At 43.4% G+C, this 19665-nt stretch overlaps 1 protein-coding gene across 1 annotated transcript in view; it reads left to right on the top strand.

The window, feature by feature from the left end:
- The window catches only part of LOC121294072 (neurabin-2-like), a 215898-nt gene that overhangs the window by 132058 nt on the left and 64175 nt on the right, over positions 1-19665 (top strand). Inside the window, exon 4 of the mRNA XM_041173189.1 lies at positions 6093-6197. Coding sequence (XP_041029123.1) covers positions 6093-6197 — 105 coding nt within the window. The remainder of the gene's footprint in view (positions 1-6092; positions 6198-19665) is intronic.

A 19665-nucleotide genomic window follows, 5' to 3' on the forward strand; every position in this document is an offset into this window, starting at 1 on the left:
ATTGACAGGTCGGTGGGCCCGCTGCTGATTTTGCTGCACCCCCGTCTTCCTGAAAATTGAAATGAGACAGGATGACTTCAGGGTTTCTGCCTGACGTCATCCCGCATCATTTTATGCGTCAGTGAGCGGATCCTGCTCGGCAACGGCAAAATTCTGCCCATAGATTTAACAGACCTCTGGGAAAGCATACCCTGGACATTCACATTCAAAATGAATTTCTTTCAACTCTGGGTCCTTATAGACAGACTTGAGGTTTACAGGCTGGAGGCTTCTCACACCTGTTGGATCTAAAAATGCCTCTACCTTACACACAATCTCCTTTCTCCTTTATATATATCTTACTCTTTGAATGTAAATTTTCCATGATATCACTAGGCTTTTAACTTTACCTCTTCTAACAATAACATCCTTTCATCCCACCAATTTTATTAATAAGCTAAAAGAAATAAACTTGCTTGAAGTCTTCTAGCTAGGTGTAAGATTTCACCCACAGTCTTCAAAGGTTTCTTTTAATAAATGCGAATTTACACTTTACCTTCTACCCTCCTTACGTTTATCTAATTAACATTTGAAAACTACTATACATCAAAGCACCCAGACTAGCTGGCTTTAAGACTCTAGCAATTAAGACACACAAATAGACTTAGACCCCACTAGAACTCAATTTTAAAAAATAATTTCCTATAACATTATTATATCTTCTTAACAGAAGGAAAACTACTACATTTCTCAGTGCGTTCTTGTTGGAACACACATTCAGTTTCCTTTCTTAACATTCACCTGTTCATGAGTTTGGTTAAAAGGGAAATGAAAGTTAATTTTAAAAAATACGCCAGCAACAGTTTATTGTGCAGCTACTAGAAAGGATGCAATAGTCACTGAAAGTATTTGCATGCTATGATTGGCTATTAAAGCATGCCAAATTGATTGTAACCCAGAAAACATAAATCTCTTCTACATTGGTATTTCAATCTGACCACCTTCACTAAGGGCAACAATGCAGCCAATGCTGATCATAAAATTAACTCTTTGATTTGGTATGTTTCCTCTTTTTTCTCAAAAGTTCTTAGATGTCAGTATTGTGCTGGCTGCTCCAGAAATGCAGTTTCCACACATCACTGAGGGAAATGTCACCTCCCCTTTAAGGAGCAACATGCCTGCCTCCTCAAATGACCTGTGAATAAACAGTGTGATTAAACCAGCAGCTTGCTGCTCCAAATTAAATGCACCAATCACAATGAGTAAACAGGCCTCCAGCGCAAAGTCATGGGAGAGGCACAGTGAATGCTTCATCCACAGGCTTCCCCATGTAAAGCACCCATGAAAATTGACTCCACTCAGTCCTTTCAGATTAGACCAGGCCATATCCATGTCATTCTAGTTTTAGCTTAGTACTGCAAAATAAAACGGGCAAGAAAGGTTGTATTAAGGTTGGCTCCGCTTTTATAATGATAATCCAGATCTATGTCCCCCAAAGAGAATGAACTATTGATTAAATGCTTCCACTATGAGGAATTCTGACTTTGGCTTGAAGTCTTAATCAAACTCGAACCAGCATTTGTAGACCAAAATAAAAGAAAAGTCACTCACTGTGATCTGAATTGCATTGAGATTTCTATGAATATACCCAGCTTGTGACCTAATGCTCAAAGCCTATTGATGACTTTATTGCTGATTAATTATTGAATCAGGGCACTTAATATTTTTCCTATTCAGTGAATTTCATCTTTGTTCAAATACGATAGGTATTGTAATGTATAATTTTGGTCCAATTCCCTACTGTATACCAGTATTTATCCTTTGTTCTCCTTAGCTCTATTTATAGGTGTGCTGATAGGATCATTAAACTATAATGTACCTTTCTGAAGCAAGAATTTAACAATGATGTGTAATTGTAAAAGTCAGCCAGTCAGTCGCCCCATTGATTAAATTGCACTGTGACCAGGGTCATGTCTGAAGTCATACGGAAACATTCACACTCTTTGACTTAGCACAGTGTTACAGCTGCATAATTAACATACGAATAAATAATAAATAAAGTACATTTATATTTTAAGAAGGACTTTAGCATAAAAGTATGTGTTAACCCTTTCAGTATTGTAGTGCTGCGCATAGACTTCAGTCAAATATTCTACAATGAGTAGAATCTATACTCTGGTCTATATGACTGTCTCCATTTCCTATTCTGTTCCTTTTGTTACAGCCATAATAGTTAGCTTGAGAGTTTTTTTTATTCTTTCATGGGATGTGGGTGTCGCTGGCAAGGCCAGCATTTGTTTTCCATCTCTAATTGCTCTTGAACTGACTTTGCTAGAGGGCAACATTGCTGTTGGTGTAGAGTCACATGTAGGCCAGACCAGGGAAGGAAGTCCTTCCCTAAAGGACATTACTGAGCCCGAAGGGTTTTTACGACAATCGATGATAGTTTCATGGTCACCATTACTGAGACTAGCTTTATGTTCCAGATTTATCCAGCTGCCGTGATAGGATTTGAACCCATATCCCCAGAGCATTTGCCTGGGTCTCTGAATTCCAGTGACTACTACGTCACCATCTTGCCCTAATGATCATGTGCCATAAGTTCAGGCTTAATGGGGCACCAAGAGGTGAATGAGCATAATTGGGGAGCATATATCATCTAAAGTTTCCTGTTCTGTGAGAAAACACCTGACCTCCAGTATGCAGTTTGTATTTGAGAAAATATTTATATTTGAATACTTTACCCTGCCCAGATTCCGGGAGCTCCCTCTGGGGAGAGATGGGGTGTTTCTGCATCCAAAACAGACACTGGAATTATGGTCCCATAGAAATAAAGTGGGAAAGGCAAGTTGGTATTTTCCAGCTCAGTTTCCTCTGGGAACACCGGTTAGGCACCAGCTTCGAGGAGATACAAAGAAGCAGTTGCCAGCCCTTGTTTCTAACCCTTGCAAATTCAAAGGTCGAAAGGTACAGGTGACAAGTGAACAAGATCAAAAAGTTGTGACCCATTGGATCCTCAGAACCGGACGCTTTCTGTCTGCTTTTTTTTAATTCTTTCATGGGATGTGAGCTTCACTGGATAGGGCAGCATTTGTTGTTCATCCCTACTTGCCCTTGAGAGGGTGGTGGTGAGTTGCATTCTTGAATCGCTGCAGTCTATGTGATGTAGGTACACCCACTGTGCTGTTAGGAAGGGTGTTCCATGATTTTGATCCAGCGACAGAGAAGGACCTAAGATAGAGTCCTAAGTCGGGATGGTGAGTTGCTTTGAGGGGAAATTGCAGGTGATGCATCTGCTGTTCTTTTCCTAGGCGGTGGAAGTCACGGATTTGGAAGGTGCTGTTGAAGGAGCCTTCATGATTTGCTGCATTGTACCTTGTATAGCTTACAGACTGATGTCACCGTGTATCCGTGGTGGAACGAGTGAATGTTTAAGGTGGTGGATGGAGCACTGATCAAGCGGGCTGCTTTGACCTCAATGGTGTTGAGTTCCTTAAGTGTTGTTGGAACTGTGCTCATTCAGCAAAGCGGAGACTATTCCATCACACCCTTGACTTGTACTCTGTAGATAGTGAACAAACTTTGCGGAGTCAGGAGGTGCGTTACTGCTTAGTCCCTTACCTCAGAGTGGAAGAAAGTCATCCTCGATCCTGAGGGACTGTCTAAGAAGAAGAAGACCTGCTCTTGTCGCCACAGTATTTATATGGCTAGTTCTATTCAATTTCTGGTCAATGGATGTTGATGTTGGAAAATTCAGTGATGGTAATGCCATTGAATGTAAAGTGGAGATGGCTAGATTCTCCCTTGTTAGGTGTGAGAGGGAAAAAGCGTTTGGATTGTCAAAGTGGAATTTCCACACAAACAGAACAAGTAACCTTTTCACCGCTAGAATTGAATAATCTCAGACACCCCAGCATACCTAATCCACATGCTCCCCACAGTACTGCCAGTGTGTGTGGTTAAATTCTTATCATTGGACCTCCAGGTCCTATAAATGCAATTACACAGTTGGTCTTCAGGGAGAGAGATCAGCAGGAAAATGTTATATTTGTACACTAGACAAGAAAGAATAAAGCTTAGTTTAGTGGAGCTTAACCTCTATTTGATCTCCCTTGAATCTAACCTGAGCAATCACTATTTAGCGTATTATGATCCCAGTAGAGACCAGTAACATTTAAAAAGAAATACACATTTCCCAGTGACCAAAGCATGACAAGATTTCACGTTTTAAGACTTTTACTGCAACAAACAAATTAAAATCAACATCGGCTAAACATTACTTAATAGTCAACTAACACATTAAACTACAGAATAAGTGTTCCCTATTAACCCCTCAATACAACCAAAAACCCCATGTCACAATTATACATTGCACTGCACTCTCAATAGAAACGTAGTCTTGTGTTTAAAGTCTCCAAGTTCATCCTGGCTTTAACAGGATCATTTCTCCCTGCCCCACCAGGATGAATCTTGCAATGCCCTTTTAAAAAAGGCCCCTTCACCCAATCTCCTGAGCATACTCAAACAGACTCCCTGTAGCAAGGCACCATCTGACGACTCCTTGGTCTTTACCAAACTGCAAGCTTCATTTGTTCAAATAGGAGATCCACCATCACCAGCACACTGCTTGAAGGTTAACTCAAAAATGTTCCTTTTCCCTGCTTGACATACAGCGCCTGTTGTGAGTCTTCTTCCCTAAAATCTCTCTGGCCTACTCTGACATTCTCTGAGTCTATACACAGCAAGAACAGCTGCCTCCACTATTTTATCCAGGTGTTAAAACTTGCACCTTACTTTCAATATGTTTTGACCTGGGCCCCTATCCTCGTGGCAGCTGGGTCACATGGGTTTGTCTCTGGGCATATTTCGTAGGAGGTCACATTCCCTTTTTGCAGACTGCTCCATTTTGCCTTGAATTAAAGGAGACAGTTTAAAGCATAACCATTTTATAAAGTCCAGAGGTCATAACAAGAATAAATGAGACTCTTTTCAATGAAAATGCTGATTCCTTCACTTCGTATTTACTCCTATAATTTACTGTAATGCAAGATTGAGATTATATTTGGAAGAGAATTCAAATGGATCCATGCCTGTACCTGATTCCTTGGCGTGGTTCAAACCTCTTATGCTACTGACTGCTTTGGATCAGAAAGATGCAATTTGCCATCAAGTAACTGTTTAGCACCCAGGATTGGTTGCTGAGTTTTGATTGATCAGAGACATGTAATTATATTGTCAACAATGATTCCTTAGTCATACTCAGTCCTGGGAGCCCTGAATGATTTTGCTGGTGGTGGCATTGTTGAGTTTTCTCTACAGATTTCTTATTTAGCCCTGTATTTCTCATTCAAATGTTCACCATAGCTGCAACATCATTTGGGGGTCACCCTGCATCATGCTGTGAGTCAAATACACTAGCAAATCTGTCATACTAGGAGTAGGATTTCTCATGAGAGCATGGATTCAGCTGAAAATTAGCTCCTGAGAGCTACTCAAACATGAAGAAACAAAGGATCGATACCTCCCTTTCAGTATACTTGTGATACAGTTGTCATAATAATAATCTGTCCTGCTACCAAATCATCCAAGAATTGGTCCCTTAAGTGTTTGCTGTTAGAATTTGAAGCCAAAATCTCTGGTCCTTTCTATCCAACTCTGTTCTGTCATAAAAGCACGTTTAGTTCATGTGCATATAGTTGCCATCTTTGGCATGTATTCCATTTTAAAGCAGATTATCAGCTTCTTTTCTGAATAATGATTTTGCACCATCATTCTAAAACCTAAATTCTCATCGTAAATGAACATATTATTCAGGGATATCAGTTATGCCATTAAGTGGGCAGCACTACCTCCACTTCAGTCCATGGGAACCATTTTTCAAGTAGACTTTGAATGCAGAGTATTCTGTGATAATTATTTGTCTCACAATGCTGTTTTCTGTTTATGTTGATATTTGAACCAAAAAAGCCTGTAAAATTGTTGTTTGCTGCTAGACTATATCTTGTAGACTTCAATCATTATGACCACGCTGGATTTGGACCAGCTGCTGTAGAGGTAGAACAAAGTTATTTCTATCCAATAAATGCTGATTTTCCTCCTTTCTCTTTCTCCAGAATCCAAGTGAATGACCTAATTGTGGAGGTTGATGGAATCAGCCTGGTTGGTGTGACCCAGAGCTTCGCAGCCTCGGTCCTTCGAAACACAAAAGGCACTGTCAGGTAACATTGTTCACACTCTGGGAAGAAATCCTGGAGCAACTAGATCTTAAAAATAAGCCACCTGGAATTTTTACAGAGGTTCTTCTGATCTCTTGGTGTAACTTGAACAGAAGCCCCACAGAAACTGCACAAATTGCTAAAGTCACAGTAGAAGATTGGGGAACCCCATACAGAAACTCTATCCCTTGACATATTTCAACAAGTTACACATTCTGTATCTACTTTCAGGTAGTTACCACTTTATCACAGAGGCAACAGCTGCTGTCAGTAGTTGAAAGATTAACAGTTTAGTGTTTTTTTTGTATATAACTCCAGTGGAAGTAAGGTTTATATTACATTACAATTAACAATGGTTTAGAATATTATGCAGCTGTATCTAAAGTCATGAGCACATAATCCTCTCCCAAGGGCAGAATCCTACATAATATTTTTCTGCCAAGTTTTTCTTTATTGCCAATTCAGAATGACAATTCACACAAAGATCAAAACAAAATACTGCGGATGCTGGAAATCTGAAACAAAAACAGAAAATGCTGAAAAAACTCAGCAGATCTGACAGCATCTGTGGAGAGAAAGACAGAGCTAACATTTCGAGACTGTATGACTCTTCTTCAGAGCTAAAGAGAAGTAAAAATGTGATGAAATTTATACTTTAAGGGGAGTGGGCTAAAGTGAAGTAAAAATGTGGTGAAATTTATACTGTTTAAGGGAGGGTGGAGCAGGTGAAGCTGGATAGAAGGCCAGTGATAGGTGGAGGCAAAGGAGAGATGTCATGAACAAAAGGACAAAGGGCTGTTAATGGTGGTGATACTGGCTAAAAGAGGTGCAGATGGTGGCATTAAGGATAGAAAACAGAATGTGATCAATGCGGGACAAGGGTAAGCACTCTGGAAAGAACAGCATGTTCTTTGTTGTTCATGTGTTCACGTTGTTCTTTCCAGAGTGTTTACTCCTTGTCCGGCTATTATCAAATTCTATTTTTTATCCTTAATGCCACCATCAGCATCTACTTTAGCCAGTGCCACTACCATTAACACCCTTTTGTCCTTATGTTCATGATATCTCTCCTTTGCCTCCACCTATCACTGGCCTTCTATCCAGCTCCACCCCCCTTAAACAGTATAATTTTCATCACATTTTTACTTCTCTTTAGCTCTGAAGAAGAGTCATATGGACTCGAAACCTTAACTCGGTCTTTCTCTCCACAGATGATGTCAGACCTGCTGAGTTTTTCCAGCATTTTCTGTTTTTGTGACAATTCATACCCTTGTGCAAAGTTAACTTCCATTTCATAGTTGGCATTTCAGTAAAATCCCAATGAGTTCTTGCTGACTACTTAATTTCCTCAGCTTCAGGTGATATTAAACCTTTTGACTTGCTCATTAAGTTCTTCCGTTGCTTCAGCCACTGAATGTAACTGCATTTTTGAGTGAACAGCCATGTAGGCATTCTCACATATTTGTTGCTGCTTGTCCAGAGTCATTCAGTCTCAGCTCCTCATATACTGGTCTTCTCACCTGGCACTCCTTTCAATGCCTCTTATTTTTAAGATCAGTTAACCTTTCCACCAAACTTCCTCTGAAGCTCCCCCCTGCATTAGCCTTGAACTTGCATCACTTCCTCATGCCTCTCCTATCTCCCCTTGTGCCTTCTCGAAGCTCATGTTGTTCATCAGACCCTCCTCTTGCTCCCTCAACCCTATTAAACTACTGACCACATTGAAGGTGCTATATCAATATACATAGTTGTTGTTTCACTTCACCTTTGGCAGCTACTCATCCACAGGAAGCCAGGACATCTGGTGTGCGTAGCCAGTCTAACATAGCTGGGAAATAGTCCAAATAGATTCAAACAGTTGGACCTGCACTAGTTGACAAGTGTAAGTAGCAGCATCGCTGAGTGTGATGATGTGCAATGTTATGTTAGCTCCTTTGGTTACACTGATGCTGACACATATTAATATAGCAATATCTTGGCTAAATTTTGATGGAAACGATCCAGTCAGGAGAGTTCTGAGATAGGGAGGAACCTATAAATAGAGATTTGCATCATATTTATAATTATAGCAGCATATAGTTTGAACAGATTAACATAGGGATTAAGGGGGTGATTTTCACCAAAGACTTTGTGTGCTGTTGAGCCTCCAAGATGGTCAAGATGGGGTTTTAAGCTACAATGCCAATTTAGCCTGTGTTCAGCGCGAGACACCATATTAGTAAAGAAGTGGAAGTTTGCACTAGAAACAGCTACCTGGAGAATCGTTTAGGATTGAGTGCCATCTATGTTGCCTATTTGCACCCATTAAAGAGGCTGCACATCATTATAATGGGCAGCACTTCACTTAACAGCCTCTTCTAACAGCAACCAACTGATCCTGAGTAAACAAGTCTTTGCTGAGGATTTTGAACACGACTTAAAGCCGTGCTCAGCTTTCAATGTTCACTTGATGTGGAGATTGACTGACCAAACTGTGTTTGAAGAGGGCGGTTGAGACACATTGGAAGACTTTCTGGGACATTTTTGCAAGACACAATATTTTTTCCGTGAGATCCTTTCAGGACTTCACCTAAAGAGAGTGAGTGCTGTGCTACTGTATTGGGCACCATATGGGAATCATTGGGAAAAAGGAAATGCGTGATCCAGAGCATCTTGCTAGCAGTCCCTTTGATTTGGAGGAGGAATTGGAGGAAGGGATGAGGCCAGGCAGAGCAGCACCAGCTACATGAGGAGAGAGAGAGAAAGCTCTAGGAGGATTCTCAGCAGGAGGCACTTCTCACCCGGGTCTTGTAAAATGTTCAGCCAAATCATCAATGGATTCTTCTTCTCTAGGTAGCATCCTCCATTATTTGAGGGTTGTCGAACCACAGATTATGCTGTGATTTTACGACAGGACAGGGCAAGGAAGCAGGCCCTAAGCCTACCTCAGCTGGAACAGGAATCAAACTCCACGTTGTTGGCATTACTCTGAACCACATGCTAGCCATCAAGCCAACTGAGGTGCCCTCTAGGTCTCCCATCTACAGCGGCAGTGCCAAACTCTCCTGGTGGGCTGCCAGCCACCCAGAGACCCGGATGTTCCCATTAGGCAGGAGTCCCAAAGGCAGCCTGTTAATTGGCTGACTTCTCAAGTTTCTTCCAGGTGCTGCCAAGGCAACTTTCAAGTTTCCGACCTGCAGCCCAGCATCAGGATCAAGACCCTGGAACTAAAATTCAGCCTATAGAGTCACATTGGATGAAAGTCTAGGATGCAGCGCAATGATAAGTATCACAATCCTGTAAACGTGGTAATTTTTTTGTATCTAGGAACACCAGTCCTACATTTACAGTATCCTAGACCAGTACATGAGGAGGCTGCACTTTACCATGGAGGTTGTTAGAGAGTTCTGTGGCCTTATGGAATGAAGACTCAGATCCTGCAGAATGTCCGAGGCTGCATTGCCTGCAACAGTAAAGGTCATAGTAACATTTAATTTTTATGTTACTGTAACATTCCAGACTACCACAGGTAATATAAATCACATCTCACAATTCTCTGAGCAATCCTGCATAGGGGAGGTTGCTGCAGCTCTGAGAAATGACAATTTCTCATTGTCAGAGAACAGCTAAGTTAGATTACACTCAGATTCAGTAGGATTGCAGGGTTTCCCATGGATCCAGAGAGCCATTGACTACACATGTGGCTCTGTGAGCCTCTCATTTTAAACTCAGGAGTTAACAGGAAGGGATTCCAATCCCTCGGTATACAGTTTGTCTGTGACCACTGGCAGCGCAACATGCAAGTGAATACCTGCTATCCAAGGAGCTGCTACAGTGAATTCAAAATAAGACAGTCAGCCATCCAACCTTTGAGCTCCAACGCCGTATGCTTGGCTGGCTACTAGGTGACAGAAGGTACCATCTGATGCCACAGCACATGACTCCCTTGAGAAACCCCATGCACCAACTGCCCATTCATATAATGAGAGGCCACTCGGACAACACTAATATCATTGAGCAGACCACTGGGGTCTTGAAGCAGAGGTTTTGGTGCTATTACCAGCCAGGAGGTGCCGTGCATTACTTGCCAAGAAGATGTCCAGTTTTTGTGGTGATTTGCTGCCTCTGATGAAAATGAGATACCGATTGTGTCACATGCTGAAGCTCAGGAGCCACAAGCCCAAAGGAAGCGGAGGGGAGCTGGGGAGCACCAGAGGCTTCTAGATAGAGAGCCTGCACCAGGAAGGGACACTTGGCACCATTTAATTGAAGAGCGCTTTCTCCCTCTTTCGACTCCATTTGATGCACCTTTCATGAGTCGCCATACATGAGGTAGTCCATCATCTGCTCTCATTTGAACCTCTTCCCCATGAAGAATACAGTAAAAAAACGACCACCAATTTCACCAGTACCAAAGTTCCATAATCACTCTGATATCAAAAAGAAACAATGTACACACATGAGAGAACAAACAGCACTTACAGATATTAAACTGTCCTCCCTTAGTGATTATCTGTAAGTGCTGTTGTATGAAGTAGTTCTTCTCTGCAACCCTAGAGGTGGATGGCTGCTGAGAATTTGAAGAGGGCAATTCAGCTGTCCTTCTGGGGATGCCTTTGAGAGGCTGTTAGCTATGATGGCCCCACCTCAGATTGCACCATCTCAGCTTCAGCAGTCAGGGCCATCGGGCTAATAGGCAAGGGCAATGGTGGACTGACAGGCAGGAGTGCAAGGTCCGAGGGAAAAATAGGCTGCAGCTGCTCCTGCTAACTATTTTCGGCTCCCTGCCCTTTGCCTCTTCCTCATACCTCATCCCCTCACGCTGCCCACTTTCCTCCTCCCACTCTGCTCTCTTCAGTCGCCCTTCTCTTTCCAGTTTCCTGTCCTCCAATAGTTTCCCAACACTTCCCTGTTCTTTTTTTCTTTAACCCAGTTCTTCCTTCCTCCCCTTTCCTCTCCCATATCTCCTATCCTCCAGTCTCTTCGTTCCCCTTCTTCCTCTTTCCTTGTCTTCCTGGCTCCTCCTCTCTCTCCTCCCCTCCTTTCACCCCGCCCTTCTGCTGTCCTCTCTTTAGCTTTTCTCCCCACCTCACCTCCTCTCACCTATCTTTCTCTCTCCCCTAGTCTCATCTGCTCCTTTCCTATTCTCCCTTCCCTCCCATACCGTCTCCTCATCTTTCTTCTCACCCCTGTCCTCCTCTCACTCCTCAATACACCCCTCCTCTCACTCCCCTCCTCCCTTGTCTCTCCTCCTCCCCTCTTCTCACCACCATCTCTGACTCCTCTCTTGTTCTCTATTCTGTGCTGTAAATCTCACCTCCCTCTCCTCTCCTTCCTACCTCCCCAACTCCTGTCCTGAAAGTGCCCTTGGTCTATGCAATGCCCGGAGGATCGACCAGTGAGACATTAACACATGTGAATGTGCAGCTCATTCATCAGATTGCCCTGAATTATAATGCATTGTTGGAAATCTTGATGACTTAGAAAACAGTCTAGCTTTGCCCTTGATCCCAAAACCTCACATTGTTCCATTGCTTATTATAGCAATGCACAGGAAAGCCCATAGGACCAGTGGTGCAGTTAATAGCAAAGCAGTTCAAGCCCAAGAATGCTTTACACTGAAAACAGTTTTGGATGAAAAGTTGCATTTCCGAAAAAAACAAAAAACAGTTCATGACAAAATGGCATATTGCCCAGGAACTGACTTTATTGACAGCAAATAATTTGTATTTTTAATTATAGTTAATTAAAGTGTAGTAACTTAGTAATGATCCACTTCTAATAATTACCCAAAGTAGAATTATGTATCTATTCACATTCGCTAAACTCAGTTCAGGGACAGGACTTGCTACAATAGCAACAGCAGCAATGGCATTTCCTCTGATAAAGGTGCTGTGTAAATGTGTGTAATCAGAACAAAATGGATGCTGAGCCAAATCAAGCTTTAAGAGGGACGTGATTAGATTTTAGCAGAGATGAATTTTAAAGTAGGAAAGGGGAGGCGGAGAGGTATAAGGAGGAAATATCAGGTCCCCCCCCCTTTATGGTGGTTGCCCCATTTGGAGCCCGCCCAGCCATTTGCGATGCCCCGTGACTTAGGGAAATGGGTTGGGGTTAGGCAGTTTCAGAGAAGAGCCTCTGAAGCAAAAGGCTAGGTCAACATTAGTAAGACAAAGGGAGGGGTGATGCAGAAGAGGCTAAGGCTGGAAGAGCAAAGAGTTCTGTCGGGCTGAAGGGAGTTACAGAGACAGGAGTCAGTGAGGCCGTAGAGGGATTTAACACATCCATGAGATTTTAGATTGGAACCATTGAGAGGCTGGGCCTGAAGTATGCTTGGACAGCCCTGATTACAGCCTCACACCTCTGGCTGGAATCATGGCAGAACATGGGGAAAAACTCAGGTTCGCCGCTGACTCATTGTCCCAACAATCCGAGTCCTCGTCAGGATCCTGACGTGGTGAGGGGGAGAGGCCCAGGTCCCCAGAAGATTTACCTGATGTCTGCTCTACCTACCACCACCACTCCCTGGCTCTGTCTTGTGTCCCCCACATCCTCAACAGTGGAGGAAAAGGACCTTTAGCTGCCCCGTTTCTCTGCTTTCTTCTCACCAACACCTATCTGCTGAAGGCCTTGTTCTCAACCAAGGCTTTTAGTTGGGCCGTAATTCCAATCCTTTGTGGTCCCTCAAACACCTGCTGCAGAACTGTGGACATTTCCCTCTTAGCGCCAGCAGATTTCCTGCTTTATGCTGCTTATCCCACTGGGAGCCTGTCCTGCCTATGGGATATCCTCTGACCCAGGGAAATGGGTCAAGGCTGGGCAGTTTCTGAGGGAGGGCTGAGGCCCTGCCTCATGAGCTACATCCTGAAGAAACCATTATATTTCTATCGCCCATGGGCTTGATTACAGATGGCATAATGCTGATTTCACATGTTGGGCGGTATTTAGTCGAGGCGATAGGGGTTTCGCCCATCGGCTGGAGAGCTGGCAGGGGCTTCGCATTGCCTTCTTTGGGGAAGGCTCGCCAAATTAACTGCTGAACAGCAGCAAGCCTTCCCCAGGAGTAAGAACCCCTCTGGTTGAAATCCTGAACCCCTGAGGGCTGCCAGCCAATCAGAAGCTACAGCTATCCATTGCAGGCAAAATCAGGGAATGTATGGGCAACTGCCAGCAGTGGACCCAGGAAGAGGCCTTGGATCACAGAGGCATTCAGGCTACAGGTGACTGAGGACAAGTTGGGGGGTCACGGGATGAGGGGATTATGTGAGGGTGGGAGAGGGGTTGGCAACAAAGGCAGGGGTTGGCACTCAGCAGACTCTCCTGCCCAATGCCAGGTCCCTTGATCAGGCACTGAGGGCCCTTGAATGAAGGAGCCTACCCACCACACCAACCCCCCACCCTCTGCACCCACCCGGGAGCCTGCATGCAACACGATTTGCCTTTTGGGTTCCCTGCCCCATAGCGACTCCCCCTCCCCTGCCCAGCACTCGTTGAATACTATTGGTTGCGGGATGAGGCCCTTAAGTGATTTAATTGGGTGAGAGGTTGGAAAGGTGTTGGGATCCCCAACTGGCATTCTCTCACCCAATTACATGCACCCCACACCTCCAACTCGCCTGGGGGGAGGGCATTAAATTCCACCCATTATATGTAGTCAGCTACGCATAGCACATAAATCAGTGACTTCAGAATCAATGTATTGTTTACGTGTTCCACCAGAAATTATGAATAAAACTGGAAACATGACTGTTCATTATTCCAGAAAAGATTTGATATTAAGCTTCATAATTTTAAATGCAACGTACATATTCACTCCAGTGTTCCCTAATTGATTGAAGCCATGTTTTTTGTAATAAGTGCACAATATAAAGGTAGGAATAATGATAAAATATATATTTCCATTTAAAACTGCATTTTTAAAATGAGAAAAGGTGGCAGTTTAACGTTCAAATGCTGCAGCTCATATATTATTGTAGAATCATAGAATGGTTATAGCTTGGAAGGAGGCCATTTGGCCCATCGTGTCGGTGCTGGTCCTTTGCAGGACCAATTCACCTAGTGCCATTCCCCTGCCTGTTCCCCATATCCTTGCACATTATTCCTTTTCAGATAATGATCCAATTCCCTTTTGAATGTCTCAATTGAACCTGTCTCCACCACACTGTCAGGCGGTGCATTCCATATCCAAATCATCTGCTGCATAAGAAAGTGTTTCCTGATGTCACTATTGTTTCTTTTGCCAATTAACTTATATCAGTGCCCCCTGGTTCTCGATCCTTCCACCAATGGGAACAGTTTCTCCCCATCTACTTTCTCCAGACTTCTCATGATTTTGAATACCTCTATCAAATCTCTCAATCTTCTCTTCTCTAAGGAGAACAGTCCCAGCTTCTCCAATCTATCGACGTAACTAAAGTTCTTCATCCCTAGAACCATTTGCGTGAATCTTTTTTGTACCCTCTCTAATGCCTTCATATCCTTCCTGAAGTGTGGACACAATACTACAGTTGAGGCTGAACCAGTGTTTGATTGAGGTTTAATATAACTACCTTGCTGTTTTACTCTTTGCCCCTGTTTATAAATCCCAGAATTCTGTATGCTTTATGAACCACTCTCTCAACCTTTCCTGCCATCTTCAGTGATTTGTGCACATATACACCCAGCGGCCTCTGCTTCTGCACCCCCTTTAGGATTGTACCCTTTTTATATCATCTTCCAGCCAAGATGAATCACTTCACACTTCTCTACATTAAATTTCATCTACCATTTGTCCAGCCGTTCTATCAGTCCAGCTTTGCCCTTTTGAAGTTCTACATTATCCTCCCTACAGTTCACAACACTTTCGAGTTTCGTGTCATCCAAAAACTTGGCAGTTGTGCCCTGTACACTAAGGTCTAGGTCATTAATATATATCAGGAAGAGTTGGAGTCCACCGACTCCTGGGGAACTCTACTATAAGCTTTCCTCTAATCTGAAAAGCAATATTTCACCACTATTCTCTTCTGGTCGTTCATCCCATTTTGTATCTATGTTGCTACTGTCCCTTTTATTTCATGAGCTCCAATTTTCCTCACAGGTCTATTTTGCAGCACTTTAGTAATTGCCTTTTGGAAGTCCATGCACACCACATCAACAGCATTACACGTTTGCATGGGGAGGTGCCGTAGGTGCCCCCCGCCCCGGCGGCATTCCGTAGGGAATGTTCCCTCCGGGACCACCCTGGTCTACTCCTCCATTACCCCCTACTCCTCAACCCCCACCTATGGCACCATGCAAAAGATGCAACACCTGCCCCTTCACTTCGTCTCTCCTCACCGTCCAAGGGCCCAAGCACTCCTTTCAAGTGAAGCAGCATTTCACTTGCATTTCCCCCAACTTAGTCTACTGCATTCGTTGCTCCCAATGCGGTCTCCTCTACATTGGAGAGACCAAACGTAAACTGGGCGACCGCTTTGCAGAACACCTGCGGTCTGTCCGCAAGAAAGACCCAAACCTCCCTGTCGCTTGCCATTTTAACACTCCACCCTGCTCTCTTGCCCACATGTCTGTCCTTGGCTTGCTGCATTGTTCCAGTGTAGCCCAACACAAACTGGAGGAACAGCACCTCATCTTCCGACTAGGCACTTTACAGCCTTCTGGACTGAATATTGAATTCAACAACTTTAGATCTTGAACTCCCTCCTCCATCCCCACCCCCTTTCTGTTTCTTCCCCCTTCCTTTTGTTTTTTCCAATAATTTATATAGATTTTTCTTTTCCCACCTATTTCCATTATTTTTAAATCTTGTATGCCCTGCTAGTCTTTCCACCCCACCCCCACTAGAGCTGTACCTTGACTGCCTTGTCATCCATTCTTAATTAGCACATTCGTTTAGATGATATCACCACCTTCAACACCTCTTTGTTCCTTTGTCTGTGACATCTTTCGATTATCTGCTCCTATCACTGCTTGCTTGTCCCTACAACCACACCCCCCTCCACTTCTCTTCCCCCACCCAACCCCCCCACCTTAAATCAGCTTATGTTTCACCCCTCTCCTAATATTCACTCAGTTCTGTTGAAGGGTCATGAGGACTCGAAACATCAACTCTTTTCTTCCCCGCCGATGCTGCCAGACCTGCTGAGTTTTTCCAGGTAATTCTGTTTTTGTATCTAATACCTCCTCCTTATCAATTTTAAACCCTCAAGTGTCTGAGTTCCCTCCTGTTTCATCATGACCTGAGCAGCATCTGCTTCCTTGGTAAAGTTGTCGGTTTCCCTTTGTGATGGAAGATGGCCATTTCTTGTGGGCGTAGAGTCACCTGTTGTGCATTGTAGCATGGCTATGGAGCCAGATTGCAGACTTGCATAGCTTTCCACAGTGCAGGCAAGGATGAATTGCCTGATTTTGTTGAGACTGCCCAGTCTTTCTAGCTTGCCTTTTGCCCTTTGCTGACTGTATTCTTTGCTATTGGAAGATAACAATGCCATTAATTGAGATTGCTCCCCAGGTAGTGCCGTCTTGTGCATTTTTCTCCCAATCTGTTGTGGGCATGCCACATTTCCTGTGGCTCGCCTCCGATAATCCCTTGAACTGTAATCTTGGCCTTCCTTGCAGGTGCTGTCTAAGTTTAAATTGTGAATACATGACCGCCTTAGGGATTTTATCACCAGTCACGGGTACTACATGCCCACTCCTTGGTAAGGTATTCAGAACATTAAAAGAGCTGCTGATATCCTGTGTGAGACGTGGGAAGGGAAGAGTGAAGAGACAGCTTATCACAATGTCATTATCCAAAATAGGGCATTCATAGGGCAGAATCTTACCCTCGTTGGGCTGGCGTGCGCCTGACCCGAACGAGCGCAAAATGATGCGCGACGACGTTGGGCGAGCTTCCTGATGTCATCGTGCACTCGCGCGATATTTTGGTCAGCGGGCACTCGCGGGAGTCGGCCCTTAAAGAACCAATTGGCTTGAATTTTCCGCTGCCCATCCAACTGTCCGGTTGGCGGGCAGGCAAAAAGGCCAAGCGGCCTTTGCATTTTTGGCGAAAATTCATCTACGGGCGGGATGGGGTTTTGACCAGTGATTAAAAAATAATATGAAAATTCTCAACACTCATATTTAGTATGTCCCTGCTCATTTTAACATGTTAAAAATCTTCAGCTCCCTGAGGCAGCTCAGTGCAGTCGGGAGCATTTATTGCGCGCACCTCCGCGCTCACTCTGCCCCTGCCCCCACCCCGGAAGCGCTGAGCGCTGCAGCACGCGTTTCTCGCTGGCTGGCCGTTAATTGACCTGCCAGCGTGAAATCCACGTCAGGGCCTGATCGCAGGCAGCAGTCGGCTTTACGACCGTTCCCGTGCCCGCCTGATGAGGCCAAAATTCTGCCCATATAGTGTGGCATGCAGTGAAAATGTCTGCCATTGTTGCCAGTGTAGTGACTTACTTATGAAAATTCTTGCACAGCCATGTTTTCTTATTTAAACTTAATACTGGCTTTATACTAAAGCTTGCAGTCACTGGAGAAATGATTGGTTTTCTTTAATTGGCTTACACTTCTAAATGTGCACCTCAATCCAAATAAAAATCCATTACATGACAGATATTACACAGAAAGACGAGTTATGGAATAATACGCTTTGTAAAATTTACATGAGAACATTCATTTTGTCCTACTTTTTAAATCTTTTGATTTGCTAGTTTTCTGTAGATTGATCATGCACATATGTTTTAACCACTTTGCATAACTTTAGGAGGTGCCAAAGTATAGAGACAACAGATTGTCAAACTGTCAAAACGTAGATAGTCATCAACTGTGCCAAGGCTATACTTTAGCACACCATAATGTGAAAAACAACAATGATAACTCACCCATACAGTTGGCAGATTTTCAGCATCTCGGTGCAGCAAAGTTTGCTTCTTGCAGAATGTTATTTTTAAAAAAAGACTGCCTGAAATGGATTCACTTATTGCAAATGAGCCTGTTTAGAATAATCATAGAACAGTTACAGTACAGAAGGAGGCCATTCAGTCCTCCATGCCCATGCGGGCTCTTTGTGAGAGCAACTCACTAGTCCTACTCCCCTGCTATCTGCCTGTGACTCTGCATTCTTTTTTCTTTTCAGATGATTATCCAAACCTGTTGTGAAAATTTTGATAAACCTGCCCCCACGGCAGTCTCAGGCAGTGCGTTCCTGATGCTAACCATAAAGTTTTTCCTCAGGGCCCCAGCTTTTTTTGTCAATCACCTTATATCGGTGTCCTCTGGTTCTCAACCTCCCCTCCAAAGGGAACAGTTTTTCCCTACCTACCCTGTCCAGAACCCTCATGATTTTGAACACTTCTGTCAAATCTTTGTTAATCCTCTCTTCTCTAGTGAGAACAGCCTCAACTTCTCTAATCTATCCATGCAACTGAAATACCTTATCCCTGCAACCATTCTTGCGAATCTCTTTTGCACTCTTTCTGACATCTTCATACTTTTCCTAAAGTGTGGTGCTCAGAATTGGACAGAATACCCCAGTTGAGGCCAAACATGTGTTTGATAAAGGATCACCAGAATTCCTTCCTTTTGTACTCTATGCCTCCATTATAAAGCCAAGAAGCCAATATGCTTTATTAATTGCTTTCTCAATCTGCCCTGCTGCCTTCAATGATTTGTGCACAGATATCTCAAGGCCAGTCTGCTCCTGCACCCCCTTTAGAATTGTACCTTTTACTTTATACTGTCTTGCCCCATTCTTCCTGCAAAAATGAATCATTTCACATTTCTCTGCATTAAATTTCCTTGCCACATGCCCACCCATTCCATTCTCATAGGCTGTTTAAAAAGCCTGTCCTATCCCTTGAAAGCAATAATTTAGTATGTGTTAAAATCACAGACTTAATACAGGAGTTATTATACTGCTCCTATAATCTATATTTGTGCTTTACCATTTCTACATTAATACTAGTTTTAAGTTGTCGGGCACACAGGCAAGCATAATGTGCATTCCCTCTGTAAAAAATAAAAAATTGCATTGTACTGGCATATTTCACTCAGGTCTCTACCTTAATTGAAAGTATGACTGAGGTGTGCTGACACAGTTCCTGATGACTGCTGATGGAACAGCTTAGCTAGGGAGATAAGAGAAAGTCATCTGCCTGTGATGCCAGCTATGGAATAGTGCACAAAGAAAGAGGGCTTAAATAGAGATGGGACATTGGAACAGGTGTAGGCTATTTAGCCTGTCAAGCCTGCCCCATCATTCAGTGAGATCATAGCTGATCTGTGACATAAATCCATACACCTGTCTTTGCCGCATATCCCTTAATATCTTTGGTTAAGAAAAATCTATCAATCTCAGATTTTAAAATTAACAATTGACTTAGCATCAATGTTTGTGGGGGAGAGTTCAAATATCTATCATGTAGAAAGTTGACTAACTTCACTTCTGAAAGAGCAGGCCCTGCATTTTAAGTGCTGTCTCCTCGTCCTAGATTCCCCAACCAGTTTCTCTCTATCTACCCAA

Source organism: Carcharodon carcharias, chromosome 23 (genome assembly GCF_017639515.1).
Source record: "Carcharodon carcharias isolate sCarCar2 chromosome 23, sCarCar2.pri, whole genome shotgun sequence".
Lineage (NCBI taxonomy): Eukaryota > Metazoa > Chordata > Chondrichthyes > Lamniformes > Lamnidae > Carcharodon > Carcharodon carcharias.